The sequence below is a fragment of the Filicampus tigris genome, chromosome 1, assembly GCF_054856515.1.
Source record: "Filicampus tigris isolate MCC_2025a chromosome 1, RoL_Ftig_1.0, whole genome shotgun sequence".
NCBI classification, from domain to species: Eukaryota; Metazoa; Chordata; class Actinopteri; order Syngnathiformes; family Syngnathidae; genus Filicampus; species Filicampus tigris.
In genome coordinates, this window is record NC_141217.1 from 32,772,598 (window position 1) to 32,795,991 (window position 23,394).

The window sequence follows — 23,394 nt, forward strand, 5'->3', positions numbered from 1 at the left end:
GCCATATTGAAAGTGTCAGAACTCCCTGTAAACAAATCCAATTCAAGTAAATTGACTAAAGTTTTATAAAGTCTTAAAATCATGGTTTTCGTAGTAGTAAAAATTAATAAATGCGTTGATTCCTCTCGTTCACACATCTACAAGTTCACACATACGCACGCACACTCATAGAGAGGCAACAAAAAAACACCGAATGTATTTTTTAAATCCACGTTTACTCCATATTTCGATATTTATCCCTATTAGCTGTAGGAAAAATGATGGAAAAATTCGTTGGTTTGGTGATAAGTATCCACTATAAATCATACACATGATTAAAATTCGACAGCCAATGAGAGAATTGCTTGGGCAAATTATCACGAGGAAACGAATAATAAAAACAATAATGTAATGTGAATCTTCCTATGGAAATAAAATTTAAGAAAAAAAAGTCTGCCCCGTGTGAGGCTCGAACTCACGACCTTCAGATTATGAGACTGACGCGCTGCCTACTGCGCCAACGAGGCCTTGATTCGATATCTAGGAGTGTTGCATAATGTAGAAAAAGAGCTGACATGGTGCGAGCTGTCGAACATTAAGGCTTCTTGAAATGAAGTTGCCATGCCTGTAAATTTTCCACCACATGATTCCCCGAGTACTTTCTCGTTCTTACAAAGCGGCGTTCAGTACAGAAAGCATGGTTTCTCTTAATTCTCTGATTAAGCGCAAGCATCCATTTTACACTGACTAGACGCCGATTAGACACGCCCCCCCCCCAAAAAAAATCACCAAGAGTAGGCTCTTTGTGTATTGAAATAATGATCTCGTCTCAAATTACTCACAAAATGACTCAATGGGAAATCTGGGCCTGTTTCATTAAAAAACAGTTGTTATACTGACAGGAAGCCATTCACTTTTTGTTCTGGTGTCTGAATGGTGAGTACACGGGTTTATTGTACCAAATGCTATCTAATTGTAGAAATTGTTCTGCCTGGCTTAGATAGATGAATAGATGCATTTGTAATTAATTTTGACAAAAAGTGTAAGTGGATAATTTCCCACAGCACCCCTTATATCTCATAGCACACACACAGCAACCTGGGGGGCAAATACAGACTGGTCATAGGATCATTGTAAAGTTGCTAAAATTAGCATTTTGCACATTTGAATCCTAGTGACGTTTTAAGTAGAACTACAATGCAAAAGCAAGAAGGGGGAGTGAGACCAGAAACATTTGGAAATTGTAATTTGAAAAAACATTTGGAACTTGAAATAGGTATCACCGGATCAAAACTTTAAGACCAGAGGCTATGGACAGTTCCGAGCTTACGTTAAAATGATGTCACAGGTGAAGATGGCGGTCAAGTCGGTCAAAACAAAACAAAACACTCTCCACTCATTGAAAAGCATTGAACTTTGGGGTGTTGTCATTTCATTTGTGATCATTATTTTGATTTCAAAATGTGATAAAATGTCGTTTGACTACTATAACAATCGGCCTGCAGAGGCAAAAGTGCCATTTTTATCACACTCGAGAACGAGTCTTACCACTTAAGAGGTGCTTACCACAAAGCACACGGTCGGTTAGCTTCCATTCCGAACTGTCCAGTCCCACTCTTCACTCCTTTTACCCACTTTCTCTGACCATACAGTAATATGGAATGATATTTGGTTCCATTATGTTATGGTTGGGATATCCACCCTCACAACAACTTCTAGGCATGATTTTCTGTGAGTTTACTTAGGGTAAATTGCTAGTCACAGGCAAAAGCAGTGGGTTGTTTTCACCGACTAAGGCGCTTTGCATCATGGGTATTACCAGAAATGCCCGGATACTCTGAATTGTCCATAAAAGGCAAAACATGCTTAAAATTCTCATTTTCTGCCTGGCATTCACATGGTCATGTCCACGTGATGGCTAAAGCTACAGCTTTTTGAACGTGGTCGAATCGTCAAGCTGCATAAGCAAGGAATCTCGCAGCGTGACATTGCTGCTGAGGTTTGATGCAGTAATACAGTCATTCTAAATATTTTCAAAGATCCTGAGCATTATAGAACAAAAAATTCAAGTGGTAGAAAACCAAAACTGACAAATGCACTGAGCCGGCGGATCCATTTGGCTGTCCGTCAACACACAGGGCGCTCTTCGCTCCAAATTAAGGCCCTTACTGATGCAGACTGCAGCGCAATAACCGTCAGACGGTATCTGCGGGAAAAGGGTTTCAAAAACAAGGAACAAATTCAAATACCTCGTCTCAATCAACGCCACAAAACTGCCTGTTTAGACTTTGCCAGGGAGCATCAAACATAGGACATTGAAAGGTGGAAAAACGTTTTATTCTCTGATTTGAAAAAAAAATGTAACCTTGACAGACCAGATGGCTCCCAATGTTACTGACATGACAAGGAAATCCCACCTCAGATGTTTTTCTACCCGGGACAGTGGAGGGGGGGGGGGGGGCCCACCATGATCTGGGTTGCTTTTTCACCCAGTGGAACACTGAAGCTTCAGGTGGTGTGGGTTCATTAAACGGCGACTGGCGTATCAAACGGCATATTGTAGCTCTACTTAAAACTTCATTAAGATCTAAAGGTGATAAAGGTAAATTCTATCAATTTTTCAACTGGTCTTAAGATTTTGATCAGGTCTGCACTTACATGCAGCATGGATTGAAAAGTGATCAATTCATGACAAATATACTCAACTTCAACTTGTGACTTCTTTGTCACTGTGTCCACCATTTTACAGATACAGGAGCTAGATGGACATACAAGACAGACTTTCTAGTCCTGTGAAGAAAATTAAGATGCAAGGAATGCTGTAAAATTAACAACAAACTTGACTTTTAATGGGCATATGTAATAATTTAATTCCCCATGCATACTATACAGAAAATAGTTTACATCAATATCATGACAACGTAAAAAAAGAAAGAAATGACGATGCTGAAGAAGTGTCACAGATCACGGAAGGCTCATAAGTGGTTCAAGGTTCAGCAGATCGTGGTGGTGTTAGTACATGATGGAATCAAAAAACAACATATATACAGGAAATATTTTTAAATCACACAAACAACCTCGATTTGTTAGAAAACACTGTTACATTATGTTACATCTCTACATTATCAGCCAGTCCAGCAGCAATGGGTATGTTTTGATTTTTTTTTTTACAACCTTCAATTTTGCTTTTACTTAATGAAAAAGTTCAAGTAAGAATCGATCATTGCCTCCTACCCCCGACAGAAATGGGGGGAACTCAATTCTACTGTATGTGCTAGCCGATATGGCAGCACAACCAACCAAAATGCATCTTGACTTCACTTGGCCCTTTCTCCAAATGGCACTAGTGTAAAATTAAAAAATAAACATTGCAAACAAAATCCTTCATGTTACAGTTACTATCGCTTTGTGACACTAGTTTAGCTCCTTTTTAGCGAGACACAAATCACATTTTCTTTTTTGCAAACTGAGGAAGTACATGGTTGTTCTGGTGGCTGCCATGGAAGCCCTGCTGCAAAATTTCTATTCATTTTGGCTCATGGTGGCAAGCTCCAAGCTCATTGCAACAAACCTCGAACACAAAAAAAAAAAAAAAAAACAAGAACAGGAATACAGCATTCTTTTGACTGCTCTGACACTATGTGGCTCAGTGTTAGCATTGTTTTGATGACTTCCTTCTCAAACTTCATTCTGCTTCTGGCAACTGCACTGACAAAAACAGGCAGTCATTTGGAACAAGCTGCCCTGCATTGGTTACATATCTTTGACCCTGCCCTTGTTGTTCTGCCGCCTCTCAGAATAACACGTCCTCATTGGTGATGAGCATTTCGACCACCAGCCTTTGGTAGCGGATGTCATTGAGTGCCGTCATGGCATCCAAGTCAGGCGATCTCATCAACGTGGGTCCGAAGACGATTCCAAGGTTCTCGCTGGACATGAGGTTGTCCTTCTCGTACTGGGTCACCCTGCGGGAAGACGGGGAAGGGCTCATGTCTTGGAAAAGGACTTAAAACATATAAGTGCTCAATTACTGTAGCTCTGTTTCTTCAGTTTAGCATAGATGTATTTTTGTCTGTATTATACAACGCAAACAGTCGCACATTGCAACAAACATTTCCACTAAGGTACCGCTCCCATTTGTACGGTGCACTATATATAAACGTTTCACAGTGTCTGTGAACAATATAGCACCAGGGTACTTCCAGGTGGCAGAAAGTGACCGGCTACAGCTGACTTGAACTGAAAACAATGACAAAAAATGGCTGTGTTTGGGGTAGCACTGCCAGATATACCGAAACGTAGTGCTGCACGACATTGAAAAGACGAGAACTCGCGAACGGACTAAAGCACTGACGAATGCCCACCTCTGGTCATCATCCCACTTAACTCAAACCGCAGTGGATTCAAGTTGACTGTTCATGATGCTACATAAAAAAGAGAAATGCGGCAGGGGTTTACCTCTTGAGGTGCGCCATGAGGTACCGCAACGACTCGCAGTGAGCGGGCGGCAGTAGCTTCAGGGCTTCATGGAGGGATTCCAGGCGCTTTTCTGGGTCAGTGATCTCTACAATGAGCAATCAATGCCAATAATAATAATGTCAATAAAGATATTCAAGATGTTGTCGTGAAAAAAGTCAGGGGGGGGGGCCTACTCGCGCATTCGATGAAGCGTGGGTAGGCGTCGTATGTGATGAGGGGAATGGGTAACTCTCTGAAGTAGAGCTTGAGCGCGCCGGTGATGATGTTGATGTCCTCGTATACACTTGATGAGATATCCGCCTTCTCGCCATCTGTGGACACAACGCAGTGACGGGGAAGGGGCTCATCGCGGAGTTTACTTACGGGCGATTCTCACCTCTATCAAAAGCCAGCTTGACGTCTTCAACCAGCTCACTGAAGCCGGATATTCGATACAAACCTTCCGATTGGAGACCTGGAGAGCGGCGTTAAGGCCAACGTTAAAACAGCGATCGGTAGCAGGCTCCACCTTTGTCAACACTCGCCGCCACCCACCTCTGGCTTCAATTTCCTGGATGCACATGTCGACCACCATGGGCCTTTTGGTGTTGTGCGCTTTGACCAGTGTGGTCAGGTCACAGCTGTACACTTTCTTGACATGACGCAGGTCTGGCTGGCAGTCATTGGGCACAACCTTTGAGCACTGCTTGTGGACGTTCAACCCGCAGTCTGACACATACAAGGGGTTTTATTTAGTGCATATGTCTGCGTGTGTGTGTGTGTGTGTGTGTGTGTTCTTGTGTGTGCGCACCACAGGCGGGGGACTCGAGTCGCGTGACTGGACTCGAGTCAGACTTTAGTCACCGATTTTAGGACATGTATGGACAAACGTCATGAAAGACTCGACTAGCTATTCAACTAAACCCAAACAATAACCTTGACAAGGCTGTTTACATTTGAAAACCTACATTTTCATTATTTGCAAGAGAAAGTGACTGTTTTGTTTCTGAAAGAAAACTATTTTTGCCTAGCAAGCTATGATGCGGAGTGCACGAGCCGCCTCATGCCTTGATGAACGAGGTTTAATTGATTCCGTGACCACGCTCATAACTCAAAACACTTGTTTTAAATCATCTTTCTTGAATGGGAATGGCAATAATCCACTCAAGCCTCCCTGGGTTTTTCTTTAATGAAGAAAAAGTAGCACGCTCTAATATTGTACTTTATTAAAACATACAGTAATGACAAAAAAAACCAAATGCAAATAATTAAAGTGACAGTGTGTAGAATGTTTAGATTTTTCAAAGTTCATTCAGTTTGAAAACCCACTATTCATTTCAGTATTATGCAAAACAATACGTTCTATCACATCAATGTACATTTTGTTATATAATCGTAGGTAACACTCAAGATTTACAGTAAGTGACTTACTCCCACCTCTGGTGTGCACATTCATGCGTTACCTGCGCACTTGACTCCTTGAGCGATGAGCCCCCACATGAAGTTGGCGCAGTACTCACACCAGTGCGGGCCACGAAACGTATGAACCTGATGACGGAGGCAAAAGACGAATAAGCAATCATCGCACACGCACACGCCCGCGTGCAAGTCTCACCTTAAAGTTGTGAACCTTCTCATATTTGGGCACCATGTCACTTTCTCGCAGTGTGGCTCGCCGCACCAGCGACGTGAGCTGTGAAAGGGCAAAGGATTTGATTGGCTGCCAGAAGGCGGAGGCAGGAGATGTTGGTTTGGACCGAATCGGGCCTCTGTCGACCCGGGTCCGTGTCTTTACAACGGGGTCCAAGGCTCTGCCGGCAACTGGCAGATGAAGAACTGAGCCTCCGCTGCCGCCATCCAAACCGAGAGCAGCAGCAAACCACGAACCCTTTTGACGTGCACGTCTCTCATCTCGTCTCTCATCTCGCCGGCCCGATTGCTTCTTACTTTTCCTAACAACATGAGCCTTGTTGTTTGACATTAAGGGATCTGTAGTTTAAACTGTATTTAAGCCGAAAGAGAAGCTTTCGTAAATTGAAAACAATCAGAAATAATAAATAAGCTCCAATCCAAATCCAAAGAAAAGCTGGATCTGAAAACGACACGTATAGAGCCCCTAGAGATCAGCGGGCCAAATTTGTCTGCATCCTGATGGCGCTGCTCAACCAAAGTATCACAAAATCTGCTTGAGGATCTGCAAATAAATCCAAAACGGCTTCTACATCCTTTTGACTAAACTGGTGTTACATCGCGCTCTGCACACTCCAATCCACATGAGTGAGCGTAATACGCCGCAACACTGAGCAGATGAGAGAGGGAGGCTGAGATGGAGTGAACGGGTCACATTCAGAGGAGAACCAACCAATAGGAGCGCAGTGGTTCTTACAGTCGCAAAATGCTCTCGCAAAATGGTCTCTGGAGAGAAAGCCAGCGAACTGATGGTTTGTCTTTTTGCATGGTTACATCACTATCCTGCTTTATCTGCGACACTCCACAATTAGAAAAGGCGCATATGTAAACAAGTGAATTTGCATGTTATAAGGTGCCGCGGGAAGCTTAAAAGGATGTATTGTCGCTAGAATCAATTGATGCTCATCGTTCTCACCCTCTCCTCAGTGTTGTGCTCATCTTTGATGGCAGCCGGGCCATCGGGGGCGTCCATGCTGTGTGGCAAGTGTTTCTTCAGTGTGGGTTCCTGGTTCAGCGTAGTGTAGCCCACATGCTCGTAGATGGGGTTTATGGTCATCTTGGCGATGTACTCTGCTGCCTATAAGAAACGGTTTTAAAACGCTTGAAATGCCTTGGGCTGATAGAAGGACGGGTTAGTGAATCGTGATCACTGAGTGCTCACCTTGGTCTCAATGTAAAGTGTGATGAGGCCATCTGTGACCAGGTCATGGATGGACTCGAACCTCTTCTCTCCGACAAAGTGTTTCCCATCATGGTAAAGGCGGAAGTTTCTTGTCTGGCTCCCGAACCTGAATGGGGTGATTGGAAAAACATCTTAGGCAACATCTGTTCTCTCATGAATGGCTTTTAATAAGGTCTTTGAAAAATTCCAAACTGTAACACACAAAAGCCAAACTGGGACATCACTTTTTCTAGGCCTTAGTGTATCGAGACTAAGATCATTAACCCAATATCAAGCCTTTCATTCACAGAGCAGTATTTATGGAAGGTAATTATAACCACGGGGGAAACATGGAAGCGGATGTGTGCAGGTGGAACGCGGCTATGAATAGATCATTTTGACCCAAAAACAAGTGGTACTCCACTTTGGCGGAGGCTAATTCAGACCTGTCACGATGATTCACATTCGCTGATAGCACAGCTGATGCTACCTGTCATGATGATTCACATTCACTGATAGCACAGCTGATGCTAACAATTACTTAGCGTATGGCATACACCGTTTACGGAAATGCGCCTACCTCAGCGCCAGCGTGTATGTGCCCGGCTGCCTCTGACTCTCCCGAATGAGGTAGCTGCCTTCGGCCTGACTCAGAAGCTGGTCGGCTTCCTCTCTGGAAATCATCCCATGGTACCTGAACACAACACGCGTCTGCTGTTCAAACGAAACAATTCTCACAAGACACGCCTATAAAATTAGCCACTTACTCTCTTCCATAGTATTTGGGTCGATTGTCCACCTGCGGGAGAAATACACATTTTCAACAACCATAAAACGTTTAGCAGAAGAATTCCACCCACAGGCAAAACTAATATTATTCCTGAAGATGATAAGTTTATTCAGGACCAGCATGTGAGTTGGCGTACGTGTGGGAGCAGAGAGGAGCTTATGAGTCAAACTAAAAGTACAACAGAGTGTTTTGTTGTCCTCAACAAATATGATGATACAAACCGATACATCAGCATTCTGGCAAATATTTGCGTGGTGTTACATAAGGGCAAAGGATTGGACTGAGACTACTCGACTCACTGATTTAGGGAATATATACTACTCAACAATGATGTTTAGAGCGCTGCATGATGTCGGCTGGATGCAAATGAGGTGCTTTTGGCTTGAGGATGAGGCAGATCTGCGTTCGGCAACAGATGAGTGCGCTGAATGAAATGAGTCCTTCACCATAATTGATTTGAATTGTCTTCTATTTGTGAACGCGCAGTATTGACCATTACGGGAAAAGCAGTAAAGGCGGGCGAGAGCAGAAATTTGAACAACTTTTTCAGCCCAACTATGAAAGTGCAAGGAGAGCGGGGAATTACTCCACAGCACGTGAAAAGGTCCGTTATTATCTGAAAACGCTGAAAATGGCCACCATACCGAACCTGCTGCTGTGGTAGGCCCACAAAAAGGACAGGTTTACCCATTTGGTCAAGTTGTGCATATGTTACGTGGATGTTAGAGGGGCAAGCACACAATTTTTTTCTGGCTGGAAATGCCATCACAAAATGTTGAAGCTCTTGTGTTCTAACATGTATGTTCTGCGCAAAATCTGATCTGTGTAAGAGCTGTCCACTGTCGGTGACTAAAGATAAATGCAAAGCACGGTACCATACTATTGACGACATCAGCGACATCAATTTTCATCACATTCGTGTCGAATTGAAAAAAAATTCTAAAGCTGTGCAACCCCGAGTAAGGAGCAGCATTCAAGCATCACAAAACAATGTAAACATAAGAATGATAAATATGGTGTGTACAAAATCTTATTTGTCAACATAAGGTAATTGAAACCTCACCTCACAAGTGCAGGTCAATCGACGTGGGTGTGGCGCCTCCTGCTGGAGCTGATACACTGTGGCAGAAAACACAACTTAGACCTCATATTTTAAGGGAGTTAAAACTATAAATTGTTCAATTTTTGAAAGTACAAGAATGGGGACAATCAAACAAATGCTCATTAAGAGGAAATAGCATCACCACACACCAATGCTAAAAAAATGACTTAAAAGTACGTACAGTAGGACTTCCATACCGGTGGCCGGTATTCATCATGATCTGAGGACACAAAAAGAAAATGGTCCGGGTTAGGTACTTAAAATCAAAAATTTGTAATAAATAAATACATTTTGCTTTAAGAGAAGAGTGAGGACAATATGTACAAATATACACCAAACAAAGACATACAACAAAATCTTTTCTCTCAACTTAAGATCTATTGTAAAAAAATGCACAATCTTTATTTTACCTGTTCACTTTGCTAGATCTACAGTGCAAGGTTAAACTGACATTTTGGGAGGGTCATATGGCATGGCCTGAAGTGTCACAATTGGAATATGCATCACGGCAACATAAAGGGGGAAAAAAAAAAAAGACGCTTTGAATCAAATATGCCCTGATTGGACATATATGGATAAAAAGGTCTTTATGTATCAGATATCAACCGATGTGAGTGCAGCATAAATGCACAGGTGGGATAAACCCCATCAATGAGAAACTGTCATAATCCAAATACAAAAAATGCCTGCATATTCATGGCTCAACCGTCTCTAATTTGCCCTGTCTGTGTATTCTGTGCGTCTTCACTATGCAGGCCTTATCTCTTCAGCACTGTCCCCTCTGATATCAATGTCATAAAAAAAAAACTACAATATTCCCCTGGATGAGTTTCTGTCACCTCCCTGAGATAGTTGTTTGGACCTGGTCAAAAAAGTAAGACACAACATATCGCTGATGTTAATAAAGGGGAGTTTGCAATTTTCAAGCCGCTAGCAAAATTTAAATGTAGCCTCACTTCACTCATCAAACATCCCACTTGCATCTCTAACCAAAGCGACGCCTCTCAGTGTGTTTTAAAACAATGATTAAAATAAAATTAGAGGCGTCAGATGGGGTCAGAGTGGGATAATTATTAGATAGATAATTTTTATAAGAGTCTACTGTCAGGTCATACAGACAGTTTTAACATATTTGACATGAAGTGTTTTTTGTTGCTGTTTTTTTAAACTCCCCTATAAAACTATCCGTGTAACAAGGTTTATAGTATACCATCTTTCTCTCAGAGGTATTAACATTTTGTATGGGTTCTAAATTGTCCCTAGGTGTGATTGTAAGTGTGAATGCCTGTTTGTAAATGTGTGCCCTGCCATTGGCTGGAAACCAGTTCAGGGCCACGCCTAGTGTCCCTACTGCCAAAGAGAGGATAAGCAGTTCGGATAATGGATGGATATATGGATGGATGGATGCAATTCTTTCTTTGCTGTCCTAAACAAAGAACCCTAAAAGAATTGCACCAAAAACTACTGCCAATTTGCCGTTAGAACTAGTTACTTATTGATTCAAACCCTGCAGCCAATCAAATTCCACTACCAGCTACAGTTCTAGTGTAAGACTTAATTCAAAGTGCGTTTTAGTAATTGTACAAAATTAAAAGTGTGTTTCGTAATTGTACAACATCACGTCGATTTGATGAGGTTATACACTGGCCCGTTATGATGTGTTCCAATCCCTACTTTGAGGCTACTGTTTCATACGAGCTCAATGTATACAGGGAGACAACAAATAATTTATGCATTAGTAAGGCATGTAATGAACACACACGACAAGACTCAATTAAAGCACTCGGATAAGGTTACAATGGCAAACTTGATACTGCTTACCAAACACATTTAGGGCCATTGTGATTCTGTAATTAGATGACGAAGATGGTGAACAATAGAAAAATCACATCCAAATTCCGGCCCTCAAGAACCTGCAAGAAAAATAAAAAATAAGCATGAGTAACGACCAGACGTATATGAACTGCAAGACACCCTAACTGGCTAACAACAAATGAGACAGCAGCACCTTAGGTTAAGCAATAAGCTAACATTAGCAGGTTTATTATTTAACTTGACATGTTAAATCGCCGCTCGCTACAGTAGAACCCCCCCCGAATTCTTTCGACATTGTTGTTGTGTTAAACCAGGAGGATGCGACAGCTAAATGTGAAACAATAAACCGGGTATCTCAATGTAGCGGCTAGCTAATTAAACGAAGTACAGTACTCACACACTCGCATCAATTCAACAATGTGGTCGCCATCTTGCTTTGTCACGTGAACCGTCTCGCCCTCTCCCGCTGTCTGCAGTAACTATGGCAACGGACCTTGACCATGGGCAGTCGAAAAACAATATTTCCCATGATGCATTTCGCCATTGCATGAGTTGCGGCGCGAAGATATCACACCACGGATGGACATTAAGTTCTTTGTTTGTATTAATTAAAACATAAAACAACATTTTAATACAATTTATTCATTTGTTCATTATCTATTAAGGGAGACCCTCGGCTGATAGGGGCCTTCGTAATTTCGCGACAGCAATGACGTAATTAACAGTGCGCCCGAGTAGCTTTGGAAACTAATATTCATTTGACTTTAAAAAAAAGATTAAAATAAGGGCAAATCTCTATACATGGCGATTGTGGACTAGGAAAGGGTAGAAGATTCAGAACACAGCCTTCGTTTTATTATTTAGTGTGGCGAATATGTGCGGGAATGCGTTTTTGTCGCTTGTAGCCGAGTAGCCTTGGCTGCAGATCGCAGTATGTATTCCTTTTCTCCAGAAGATGGCGTGACAGAGCCACTGCACGAGTTTGGCCGGAGTCCCACCGGGCGGCTTCGAGAGGCGGCGCGTTCCTCCTTATTGTTCCCGAAGAAAGCTCGGAAAGCTTCGCACACGTTTTCCAGTATTAGTCCAAATGGCTGCTAAGCAGAGCCAGCGTCCCACCTGAGAGCAAAGCTTCATTGCGGAGAACGCGACCGGCCGGCCGCCGCTCCCTGACGGATATACCGACAAATCCGACGGAGCACCCGGGAAAGAGGAGCGGGGTGAGGAAATCTATCCGGATTATGCAGCCAGGTTACACGTAGGCTCTCGGTGGCGACTCGTGTTGCACGCGTTGAGACTACTTGTGGCTAAACGAATGAGCAACTGCGTGTGATTTTTGACGTTTTTGATGACCCAGCAATTTGGGGTAGAATTTGCATCAAGTCTGGTCATTAGGTTACCCGAACCCGCAGAGCTCGGGGAGGACCAGACCGGCAGATCTTATTTCGCTGTAGTTATTGTACAGCGAGTTTGCTTTATGGTGGCTCTCTGGAGCGCTTTCATCATTTTACATCCTTTTCTCACAACTTTGTTCTCCGAAAGACAGTAGGACAGCTTGGTGACTTAGTTTCCATTGTTGCCCTCCAAAGAGGCTTGTCATTGTCAAAACGTCACCATCAATATTGACTAACACGCAGCAATCCTTTAGCCTACTGACATCTTTACTAGGGCCTAAGGATTACTCTGCTAACCTACATCTTGGCCTTTCACTCTGCCAACAACAAGCATTATGAGTGTACAGCAGGTGGGCTGTCCAAACTTTTTCCTCCGAGGGCCTCACACGGAAAAATGGAAGGATCCAAGGGCCACTTTGGCTATTTTCAACTTTATTCCATTAAGCAATCAAATTATATATATAGTTTTTTTTAAATATTATCTAATTTTTTAAAAAACTGCTCCATCACAGCTTTGTCTTGAAGGTAATAAGGCAAATATTTTAAGACTTAATTATAATACAACCACATAACCCATGTTATGGCGGTATTCGCTACATCAATCAGACCGCTGTCTGATCTGACGCCCCGACACTTACCGACGTCCGATGTCGGATTGGTGTATCTAGGCCTATACAGAGCTCAGTATAGCAGTATAGGGGGAGGGGTAGGGGGTTCCACAGCTAACCCCTACAACCCCCCCCCCGTAAACGTAAATCTATTAGGTGCAGATTGATCGGCAGATCAATAACAAATTAATGCACATGTTGAAGGGGCATCCTGCTGGGATAGGGAGAATATACTTCCGGAAGATCAGTCCACCGCACATGAATATGAATATATTTGACGTATAACGGATGCCAGCATGCTGTGAAGTTCACTTTGCATACCTTCCAATACGGTTATAAAGCAAATTCGAGCCCAGGACACACACACTCTCTTTTTCAACACCCACGCATTTCACCCACTCCTTACCCCCAACTTCTTTTTAAGTAGCCTTGCAGGCTGTGTCAAATGTTATTTTTAGCAAAGGCAGCGGGTCGCTAAAACGGACCACAGGGGTGCTTTGGCCACCCCATTCTGGACAGACTTGTTTATGACATATTTTAGAAAAAAACGATGCTTTTTTGGGCTCAGCTAAACCTTTTCTCCTTCACTGATCTCACGAGAGGTCTTATGTTGTTGTTTGTTGGCCCCCTCCACCAGGTTGAGGTCAAAGGGGCATCACCTCTGATCTCACATCTCTTTCACATAACGGGCCTTCTGGTCTTGCACCTTCACACCTTTGCCTTTCGTATTTGTTCATTGCACACAGTATAAACCTCCTTTTCAGGCAGTTAGACTTCAAGTTAAGGAGTGCTTGGTCCTGGATATTTGTACCTCTTTGTGGGTATGTCGTTTGTGCTTTTTATGGTGTCCTTGAACTTACATCATGAAGAACGCCTCGGGTTGCCAATACGCATTGTGGAAGTACCGTCACTGTCTCTTGTCAACTGCGCTTTCCCCTCCACATTTTTTTTTGTGGCTCCCAAGACGACCCCCGATTGCATGGGAACCCCAGCGCTTGGCTTTGACCCCCACAAACCCCTGGGAAATGTTCTACTAAGCACCAGTTCAAAGGCTGTGCGAGCGTCCCTCCTAGTGAAAGCGTCGCTGTTAGAAGCGCCCACAGTGGTTTCCTTTGTGCCCATGTGACTAGTTTGCTCAGTATTCCCCCCTCGCCTCTTACCGCCTCCCCGTTTCCTCTCTTCACTCAACCCGCTGATCCGAGAAATAGGTCAAAGTAACAAGGAACGTGTGTCATCCTCAATATTGGTGAAGGTTTTTTTTTTTTTTTTTTTTTTTTCCATTATTGCCGCCGTTGAGGAGATCCTGACCAATACTGGATCTGATGCAGCTTGCAGACCTCTTGTTGTTGTAGACTTTCTGTTTAGCTTGTAGAGGTTTGTTAGAGTAAAATGTCACCTGGTCAAGTGGGGATATAAACCGCTTGTGATTTGACGCCTCTTTTCCTTTGTAAGCTCACAGAGGACGAGACAAGGACCAACACTTCTGCGTATCAGTGCTGGGCATTTTACTAAAAATTTGCGGTCCGTTTATCGCCTTCCGCCGTACGTTTATCCGCCATTTTGTCCGGTTGGACCAAATAACCACTCACACAGTATCACTCTATTAATAAATGAAAATATCACTGAAATAAGTTAAAACTGTTGAGACTGAAATTTGTTGAAATGAATTCAGATAAGCGTCAATGCTTCTGGGATAATGTTCTTGTGATTGTGGGTTTTTCTTTCCTTAAAAAAAAGGGTATCAATGAATTCACTTGTGCTTTGCAAATGAAGAAAAGAACTCTGTACATAGGCACTGCAAAACAAACAGAAGGCTCAGTTATGTTCTGGGGCTGCTCTGCTAAATCTGGCACAGGGTGTCTCGAAGCTATTCTTGTTACAATGAATTGTCGTGACTATCAAGTATCAAGGCATTCTGGGGCGAAATATACTGCCCAATGTCAGAAAGCTTGGTCGCAGTTACAAGTCATGGCATTTCCACAGGATAAAGAATCAAACACAGCGAATACAAACCAACAACAGACAAGAGTCCTGATTAAAAATATTATTGGACATCTGTGAAAGAAAACAAAACAGACAGTCTGGAGACGGCAGCCTTCAAACAGCAGAAAGTTGGAATACCTTTGGCATGAATAGTGGGCAAAAATACCCGTTGAGACATGGTCAAAAGTTTCATTGAGGGTTACAGAAACCATTAGATTACGTTTTCCCTCAAAAGATTGTGCAATCAAATCTTAAATTAAAGGGTTCCGTTGTTTTTAGAATATTTCTGTTTGGCCACAACAATAAAACAATGATTTTTATTGGTGATTTTTCAGTCAATTCTTACCATGGTGGACTTGTCTTTTTCATTGAGAGAGGTACCAACAATTTTGTCTACGTGTGTGCCTTGAAGGTCAGAACAGTTCCTTGAGCTCCATTTCCAGAGAGTTTACTTTTTGCAGTCTTGAAAACACGGACATTGCATGTCAGGCATAACCAAGGGCACACCACCAAAAGTACCAAACGTAAATATTTACATGGGTCTGACCATTCAGACTCATGGGAACGGCTGTGTGTTGGAACGGTAACACAGAAAGACTTGCCGCTTATGACCTTTTAATCAATATGATATGTAAATGTACATATCCAACACGAATAAACATATTGATTCTTCCGGGCAGTTTATTAAAGCGCTTTAGTGTTCTCCCAGTCTGCATGTCACCAAATGGAACCTTGGACAAAAAACAGAGGAAAGGAAGCGCTTTTCATTTCTCTTTCAGCAAATTAACGTCTGAAAATGTGTGCGTGTGTTGTCGGAATTGTCTTCTCAAACATTCCTCAGACGTGATGTCACTGACCGTCTGAGAGGATATTTATTGTCTGAGGCGGAGGTTTATCGTGTGGGGTAAATGTGGGGGATGCTGGAAGATTCGTGTGCTGCTGTATGAGTGTTGGGGGTTGTGTCTTTGTGTATTCTCAGACCGTGTCTCATCTGCCCTACTTGTGAAGCTTTGACAAGTCTGGACCGGTCGGTTTGTAGGGAAACGCCATAAATCCCACCTGCATGTGTCTCACCGCAGTTTTATGCGCATGCCATCAGCCCAGCTAATAAACAAAATCACCAGTGAATTTCACTTACCGCATTTTATGGTGTTTCCGTCGTGGCTACATCGCCACCATAGAATACAGGATAAGCATAAGGAGTCTTTCATTATGCATCCCACTCATTCGGTTTCCAGCAGGTTAATATTCATGCTGCTTATTGTGAAATGCATGCTTTTACACACCCACAAAAGGCAGTAAAATGCAATTTAGGGTCAGGGCCCGTGTAAAAAATTGGGTGTTTGCGGAAATGCCCATGCGGAATGTGCCTGCTTTTTAAAGACCAGAATCTAAAAATACTCAAATGGCTGACTGAAGAGGTCGCAGACGGTTTAATTTGGAAAAAAACGGACTCGGTCTGCCAGCCATTTGGAGAAGAATCACAGCCCTTCTTCTGTTTCTCCAGCAGACGGGAACAGATCGAGAGCGGCAGCAGCCAACATGGTTGAACCAGCTGACGGACCATCCACGGCCGGCCATAGGCTGGGCGCTCCCGAAAGCTTTGGGGTGTCCACCCTGGAGCCCGGCCTGCGTCCACCTGCACAGGCACCAGGAAGAAAAGTCTCCATCAGGGTGCAGATGTTGGATGACACACAGGAAGTCTTCCAGATATCAGTAAGTAACGTCTGCGCTACTCTGAGTTAGTCTAAGCATTCTTAAGCAATTAGAGTGACACCTGTCTGATAAGTCCTATTTGGCGGTTGTGCCTTTTGGGGCGCAGAAGTTTTTGCTTCTCTTTTTGTGTGTCTTTTCTTTCTGGCGGTGTCTTTTTAGACACCCACGAGGACGCAACTTTGAGCCCTATCTCACACTCTCTCCTGGTAATGCGTGTTTATATTTGTTTTGTCTTCATGAAGTTGGTTTCCATTTTCATCAGGGACCATGTTCAGATAACAAAAGTGTATCTTTGTGGTAGATCATAGCTTTCTGCTGTTTCTGGCAAGAAAATGAAGGAACGAGTAGAAAAGTTGAAACCCGATACGCAAATAAATGACACTAGTGACACCTATGGTAAAAAAGTGCATCACTGACATTGTATGTGCGCAAATATACACACGTGAATTACATTGCACAGTACTAAACAGGTGTGCCTTGAGACACCTGATTGAGTTTTTTTTTTTAGATACAAGCCATCGTTTGGCCGTTTTTTTTTTTTTTTTTGCTTTGACTTGCAAGCAAACATTTCAGATACAAGTTCTATACGGTTGCAGTGAACTCAACTCACTTGACACCGAGCTGCAGGTTGTCAGATACAGTACAATTAGTACTTCTTTACAAAAGAGGCTTCAACCTGATTAATGCCACTCCAAGTTGAAGTTTGGGGTCAAACTAAACACAAAACAAAGAATAACCTGTTGTGTATTTAATACAACCACGTAACGTAGCCTTGTCTTAGGAAAGTCATCTTAGCATTTTGATGCTAACAAACAATGCAAACCGCCATGGATGGGCTCATGAGTAGCATCAGTGTTGCGGTTGTAACACCCTATCCGTTTGAGAGCGCAGAAAGGATTATTTACTTTTCAGTTCAATTTCCATTTAACTTTTATTTCAAGACACCACTGTACTATTACTAACATAACTGCATATCGTCGCTGTCCCGTGAAAAAGATTTATGTCCAATTTAGGATTTAAAAAAAAAAATTCAGGTTAATGCGATGTAATGCGAAAACATGATTCACGTAAAAATAAGAAAACTGAAAACAAAATGGACGGAAGTGTTTTTCACAGGACAGCGACGATACGAAACTCTATCCACATAAATTGCTTCACTCACCCCTATTGCGTTAGTCACATGGTATACTGTACGTAACTATACTGCATTATTCTCTCACATTTATTGTATTGTAAAATCTAGTCAAAAGAAGGCCAGTGTGGACAGCCTTTGTTTGTCAGGATGCGTGTATCTGACGTAATGCTATTTGGTGAAAAGGCTCCTCAGAGAGGCTGCCAGGATGTATAATAATGACATTTCCTCGGAGATGCAGCCTGACATTTATTTATATTCAGGAAATTCCGCCACTCAGCTTTGTCATTCAAATGTGGACGTCCTGTGGCGATTTGGGGCAAAGAAGACTACAAGTTACTGCCTGCCGGGTAGCGCTGTACATTCGCAGAGGCATCTGTCGTCGGCGCTTCTAAGCTTGGTCGTCGTGTCCGTGGCAAAAAGCGTACCAAAAAAAGTGTCTCGGTGACAGGTAGAAAATGAAACACTATGACTGCTTATTATCACTGACTGTGAAAAACAAGGGAGCCATTGTCTCACCTAATCATATCCTCTGCCATGTTTGTGCAGTTGTCCCACCAAACGTGTGAATACAAAGATAAGCGGCTCACACCGATGATGCTGGCTATGGCATTGGTTTGAAGAAATGTAGGCCTATGTTTTCCTTTCAGCACAGTCCAGGTTTTGAACACGCAGGCATTTGACCGAAAATATATCTCTGCTTTTAATAAAATCAGATGGGAATGTGCGCTCGGGCACACTCACATGAGGGAGAATGGTATTCATTATGGAAGGCACATTACTTGAAATTCTATTTAGCTGTTTTGCAATGACAGGACATTCCAGATAATTAGTGTTATTGAACGTGGATTCCCATTTGCTAATTTTGCACTCACACCACCCTGCACCATCTTCATATTCCCTGGGGAGCAGTGAAGTTTGAGCTTTGTGAAACGTCCCACCCTCCCCCCAGTCTTGGAGAGTCATAATTGGATCAGATGATGCATGCATGTGGAGTAAAAATGCACATATAAAGCCACGACTGCTGATTTGTAAAAGAATATTGTCCACAAGTCTGTAATTAGTCAATCATTTCTTCTCATCCGGCAATCTTACTTGACCTTAATCCCCAATAAGACTGTCTTACACGTCCTCATCATGACTGACGTCTTTGGCGGACGCCAGAGGCTTTAAAGACCAAGGCGGGTGTGCGTGTTGAAGCGCAACAAGATTACCGTGTGGGGTTTTTTGTTGCAAGATTGGATTGTGGCTTTATGATCGGTATACGTGAGGTGGGTGGAGCGAAATGGATCAAATCATGATAGGTGACAGGGCAAAGGATTAACGGAGAGAAGTGTATCGGACACGACATCACTTCATCTCGCTCTCTGTCCCCCAAGACTGAAGATGTTTGAGTCCCCCAGCGACTGTACATCATGCGCATACCATCTTGAAAGTCTTTGAAAATGCTTCCAGTCCCTGTATATGTCCCTGTTTTATTGGCACGCTCATCCCTATATGCAAGTATAAACGTTTTTTAAATGATATAACATAACGTATTGCAAATCATTTTGCAGATCCCAAGCTAGACCCCCAGAGGACCCCATTTTAAAAACCTCTGGTTTAAAGTCATAATACTAATAAAAAAATAAAATAAAAATAAACATTGCATATTGTAGCAAGTACAGCATATAGGACTATCAGACCGGGCCTTCAGTGGCTATTACCCCATACGAATTGATCACATGGAAGCAGCATGCCAGCATCCCACACACAAGTGGTTCTGTGTTACGCAATAGTCGGCATCGCCTGCCTCATTCCTGTGGTCAGGGACTTCCGTTAAAGCAGAGCACGGAATAGCAATCCTGCCAGTGACAGCTTCCATTTATCCAGTGCGTTTCGCACGTAGAGCCACGTGGAAGTATTGCGACGCGCTGGGTTTAAAGCCAGGGATGCAGAATGAGCTGTGCCCTCCGAAAGCACGGCCGTGTTGAGAGCAATGAATGTGAGATTGACTCAGGGGGCTGTGAGTGAAAGGGAGCAGGATGGGGCCCAGCAGAGGGACCTGAGTGCTGTTCCGCTCGCTGTCATGGGGAAATGGAACGATTTCACCCAAAGTGCGAGGGCATTCACCACACGCATCCGTCCCCCGCGGAGGCGGTTCACCATGGTCCCAGCACACTCTGTCCAGTCTGCTTGGCTGCAGATGGGATGCTTGTTGTTTTTGTTAGTGCTCTGAATGATATCCCCCAGTGAGGAGGGACTTCGGGCCAATTTCATTTCCTTTCTGTCACAAGAAATGGTTATATGCTGAAGCTAAAAAAAAAAAAAAAAATCACATAACTGGACTTTCAGTCGAAACAAGATGAGAAAGAAAGGAAGAAAAAAAAAAAAAGAAAATGACGTATGCGTTCTCTCGGCTTTAAAGGGAGAAACGCGCAACAGCGCTCCCGGCTTTAGTGGTAGAAACGCGGTTATGCGCTCGCGTCCCTAATGGGTGAAGTAACCAATTTTAGGAAGAAAAAAAAACAAGTGAATTAATGCTCGGTAGGGCGGCACGGTGGTCGACTGGTTAGCACGTCCGCCTCACAGTTCAGAGGTCGTGGGTTCGATCCCGGCCCCGGCCTCCCTGTGTGGAGTTTGCATGTTCTCCCCGTGCCTGCGTGGGTTTTCTCCGGGTACTCCGGTTTCCTCCCACATTCCAAAAACATGCATGATAAGTTGATTGGACTCTCTAAATTGCCCCTAGGTGTGATTGTGAGTGCGGATCTTTGTCTCTGTGTGCCCTGCGATTGGCTGGCAACCAACTCAGGGTGTCCCCCGCCTACTGCCCGAAGACAGCTGGGATAGGCTCCAGCACGCCCCGCGCGACCCTTGTGAGGAGAGGCGGTATCGATAATGGATGGATGGATGGATGGATGGATGGATGGATGGATGGATGGATAATGCTCGGTAGTCCGGATCAAAGAGCAGACTTGGCCATACTTTGCACAGGCCAGCGTTAGACCATTGTCCAATTGTCTGTTTGGGTTTCATGAATGAAATAAACATACACTGTTTGGTTAGTTGGTTTCTTGAGAATTTGGATTTTCAGAGCACGCCCAATGGTCTCCCTGCCACATTATGCGTGTGTCTCTCTCCGAGAGTCATGAAATTTCCGTGGCTCATTATTGTGGGAGGCAGACTACACCCCGCTGCCATCAGGCATACGACCCTAATTGCTTTTTTTAATGGGACATGGCTTTGCATGTACTTAATTTGTTTTCCTCAATTGTGCTGTGAGGCATGACGTGCGCGCGCACACTCTAACACACACACACACACCAGCTGCGCACCAACACGTCGCTGTCATTCACCTGTAGGCATTTTCATTATGCTGCCAGAGAGATAGCCCATAATGCCTTGCTTTGAGTGCAAGCAGGTAGGTCGCCATGCTGGAGTGTGTGTGAGTTTTTTTTCCCCATCTGGTTGTGTGTTAGAGGAAGTGACTTTGACGTCTTGCCAGCAGGGTTAAGCCGTTTAACCTAATCTGAGCGAGGGACTGTGATTGGTGGACAGAAGAGGAAGGAGGAGCCCCTCTCCCAGCTGTCTGGCTAAATGTTTTCCCCTCGGTTATGCACCCAAAAATTTTTAGCTATTTTTAAAAAAATATATTTTTATTTTTTTCTCCCTACTTTGTGACGCGCTGACCTGCAAATGCGGTCACTTCAATCCCTGGTATTTAGCCCCGTTTAATGTTGTACAGGATGAAGTTTGGACACGGCATCTCGATCAATAACATCTTTGGACCGGTACTGATGTAGCCAGATTAGAGTTAAGTCATGGTAAAGGTTATTCGCAGTTATTTCCAGGGTTTTCCACTCTGGTCCAGCCAAGGTAACGTTCATGTTTAAAGTCAAAGCAAAAAGCACGCTCGCTTGTGCCATGTGCTTGACACGGAGCTGCAGTGAAAAGCTTCCTTTCTGAAATTCGCAGCGGGGACTAAAGGAGGAGTCGCGTTTGAGTTGTTTTCCCTTTTTTTCAGTCTTTAGTTTCTTCTTCCTCAGACGAGGGTTCTTATCATCAGTCTCGCCCATCTGGTTTCCATCCACACAACCACGGGTTGCTGCATGCTTCCAAATCTCCTTTCGCTGCGTGTTGAAAGGCACCGTACTAAAAAAGGCAAGCAACAAATCCAGATGAAAGCCCCTGGAACACTTCATGACATATTCAAAACCTTCCCTTTTCATGTTTGCGATCATCATCATCATGGACCAATTCCAGGCTGGCATCCATATTTAATAAAAACAAAGGTATGAGCCCAGATGGTGAGAATATTCTACTTGGCTGAGGGGTGAAGCGTGACATGAAATAGTGGAGGAATAACAAAAATGATTCCTGGTTGGAAATCAAAAAAGATTTTATGAAAACATGGGGCAGGTTTGTGAGCGCTGAGGCGCTTTCGGAAAGTTGAATGCTTCACATGTCAGATCCTGTTTTAAGTTGGATAGCTGTACAGGAGGGTTGAGTCCCGGGTCAATTTTTATTGGCTGCATGCTGTTTTATTGGTCAAGCATTCACCTACTGATGACGCAACACGAAGAGCAACTGGGAGTTGGGAGACAACAACTGAGTTATGCCGCCCAATCGGTTTATATGAACGGTATACTGTCAAGTGGGCTATTACGGGATGCTAGTTATAGAAAAAACGCCAGGTTGGGTAGTTGGTGATGTTTGTCTCGGGCCAGGAACCGCCGGATGCTCAGGGCTTTGCGTGCCGGCACGTTGTCATGGCGAAGCAGCCGCAAGTTGTTCTGCCGCAACGTTTACCTCTTCTTGCGCACGAAACGGCGCAAACGGCAAAGGATTTCTTTGTAGACGTCCCGGTTGGGGGAAAACGTAGTTTTGGGTTGAAAAATGTCTTTACTGACGCTAGTCATGGAACTTTTGTGGCACACCTCGTATGAAACTGGTCAGGTTTAGGATGGGTGTGATAAGGTAGCGTACTTCGCGGTGAAAAAAAAATCCCAGATTGGAATACTTGCTCCGTTGAAGCAGCCTCGTGACATGTATTTTATACGGCTTCCTTGAATAGAGGAGCAGGATTACTATAATTTGCCTGCTGCAAAACCCGCATGAGTCACTTCATGAAAACTGCATAGAACTGGCATGTACCGGCTTGCAACCAGCCAATGTTTATTAGCGACTCTTTGTGATGGAAAATGACCTTTTGAGTTCTCTTTCCTCTTTGTTTCTTATTGTACAACAGTACCATTTGGGTAGAAAATTACAAAGTTTCAAAGAGACAGACTGTTTTTATCCAAGTCTGGAAGAGATTTTGACTACTAAATCTGGATGTTTTAGTCCCAGACGTTTGCATGATGCTTTCCAGGCATTTCGCCAGATTCCAACTTGGCTTGCTGATGGACAGACGACTGTTGAGGCCCGGCCCACTTCTCCAGCTCTCTAATTATTCTAAATGTGATGAGCTGTGGTGGTATGCTGCGGGTCCCAATTGTGAACAGACAGCTCGAATGAAACCGAAACCCCCTGCCTTGACCGCAGCTCGGCAGGTTCAGAGTCAGAATGGGGCAAATCCTACTCCCACTGG

General features: G+C 43.6%; 2 protein-coding genes and 1 non-coding gene across 8 annotated transcripts in view; 1 reads left to right on the plus strand and 2 right to left on the minus strand.

Moving 5' to 3' along the window:
• Window positions 1-433: 433 nt before the first annotated feature.
• trnam-cau (transfer RNA methionine (anticodon CAU)) lies at window positions 434-506 on the minus strand. Its single transcript has one exon. It is a non-coding gene; the product is annotated as a tRNA-Met (tRNA).
• A 1,794-nt stretch (window positions 507-2,300) lies between these two features.
• On the minus strand, window positions 2,301-12,230 carry LOC147153646 (N-chimaerin). 2 transcript variants are annotated; one of them, XM_086033791.1, is made up of 15 exons: window positions 12,112-12,230; window positions 11,002-11,093; window positions 9,362-9,400; window positions 9,142-9,197; window positions 8,056-8,087; window positions 7,869-7,982; window positions 7,289-7,415; window positions 7,043-7,204; window positions 6,053-6,130; window positions 5,901-5,985; window positions 4,993-5,166; window positions 4,835-4,912; window positions 4,632-4,769; window positions 4,438-4,543; window positions 2,301-3,944 (listed from the first exon to the last, which is right to left on the minus strand). In XM_086033791.1, exons 2-15 carry the CDS (start codon window positions 11,018-11,020, stop codon window positions 3,773-3,775), a joined length of 1,380 nt encoding a protein of 459 aa, XP_085889917.1. In that variant the 5' UTR covers window positions 11,021-11,093; window positions 12,112-12,230; the 3' UTR covers window positions 2,301-3,772. The 2 variants fall into 2 exon arrangements, with proteins under 2 accessions (XP_085889917.1, XP_085889906.1); XM_086033780.1 differs by lacking the exon at window positions 12,112-12,230 and adding an exon at window positions 11,393-11,480.
• Window positions 11,858-23,394, plus strand: part of LOC147153647 (FERM, ARHGEF and pleckstrin domain-containing protein 1-like) — a 47,503-nt gene continuing 35,966 nt past the window's right edge. Inside the window, exons 1-2 of one of the 5 annotated variants that reach the window (XM_086033769.1) lie at window positions 11,858-12,212; window positions 16,485-16,693. In XM_086033769.1, coding sequence (XP_085889895.1) covers window positions 16,520-16,693 — 174 coding nt within the window. In that variant the 5' untranslated portion in view covers window positions 11,858-12,212; window positions 16,485-16,519. The remainder of the gene's footprint in view (window positions 12,213-16,484; window positions 16,694-23,394) is intronic. The other 4 variants (XM_086033753.1, XM_086033738.1, XM_086033744.1 and 1 more) reach the window with 4 other exon arrangements.

What these genes read in the sequence shown, in the direction of transcription:
- LOC147153646 (XM_086033791.1), bottom strand. An exon ending in ACCGGTATGGAAGTCCTACT is followed by an intron (nt 9,198 to 9,361) that starts GTACGTACTTTT and finishes TTTCTGCCACAG; the next exon opens with TGTATCAGCTCCAGCAGGAG. An exon ending in AGCACAACACTGAGGAGAGG is followed by an intron (nt 6,131 to 7,042) that starts GTGAGAACGATG and finishes GCCCTTTCACAG; the next exon opens with CTCACGTCGCTGGTGCGGCG.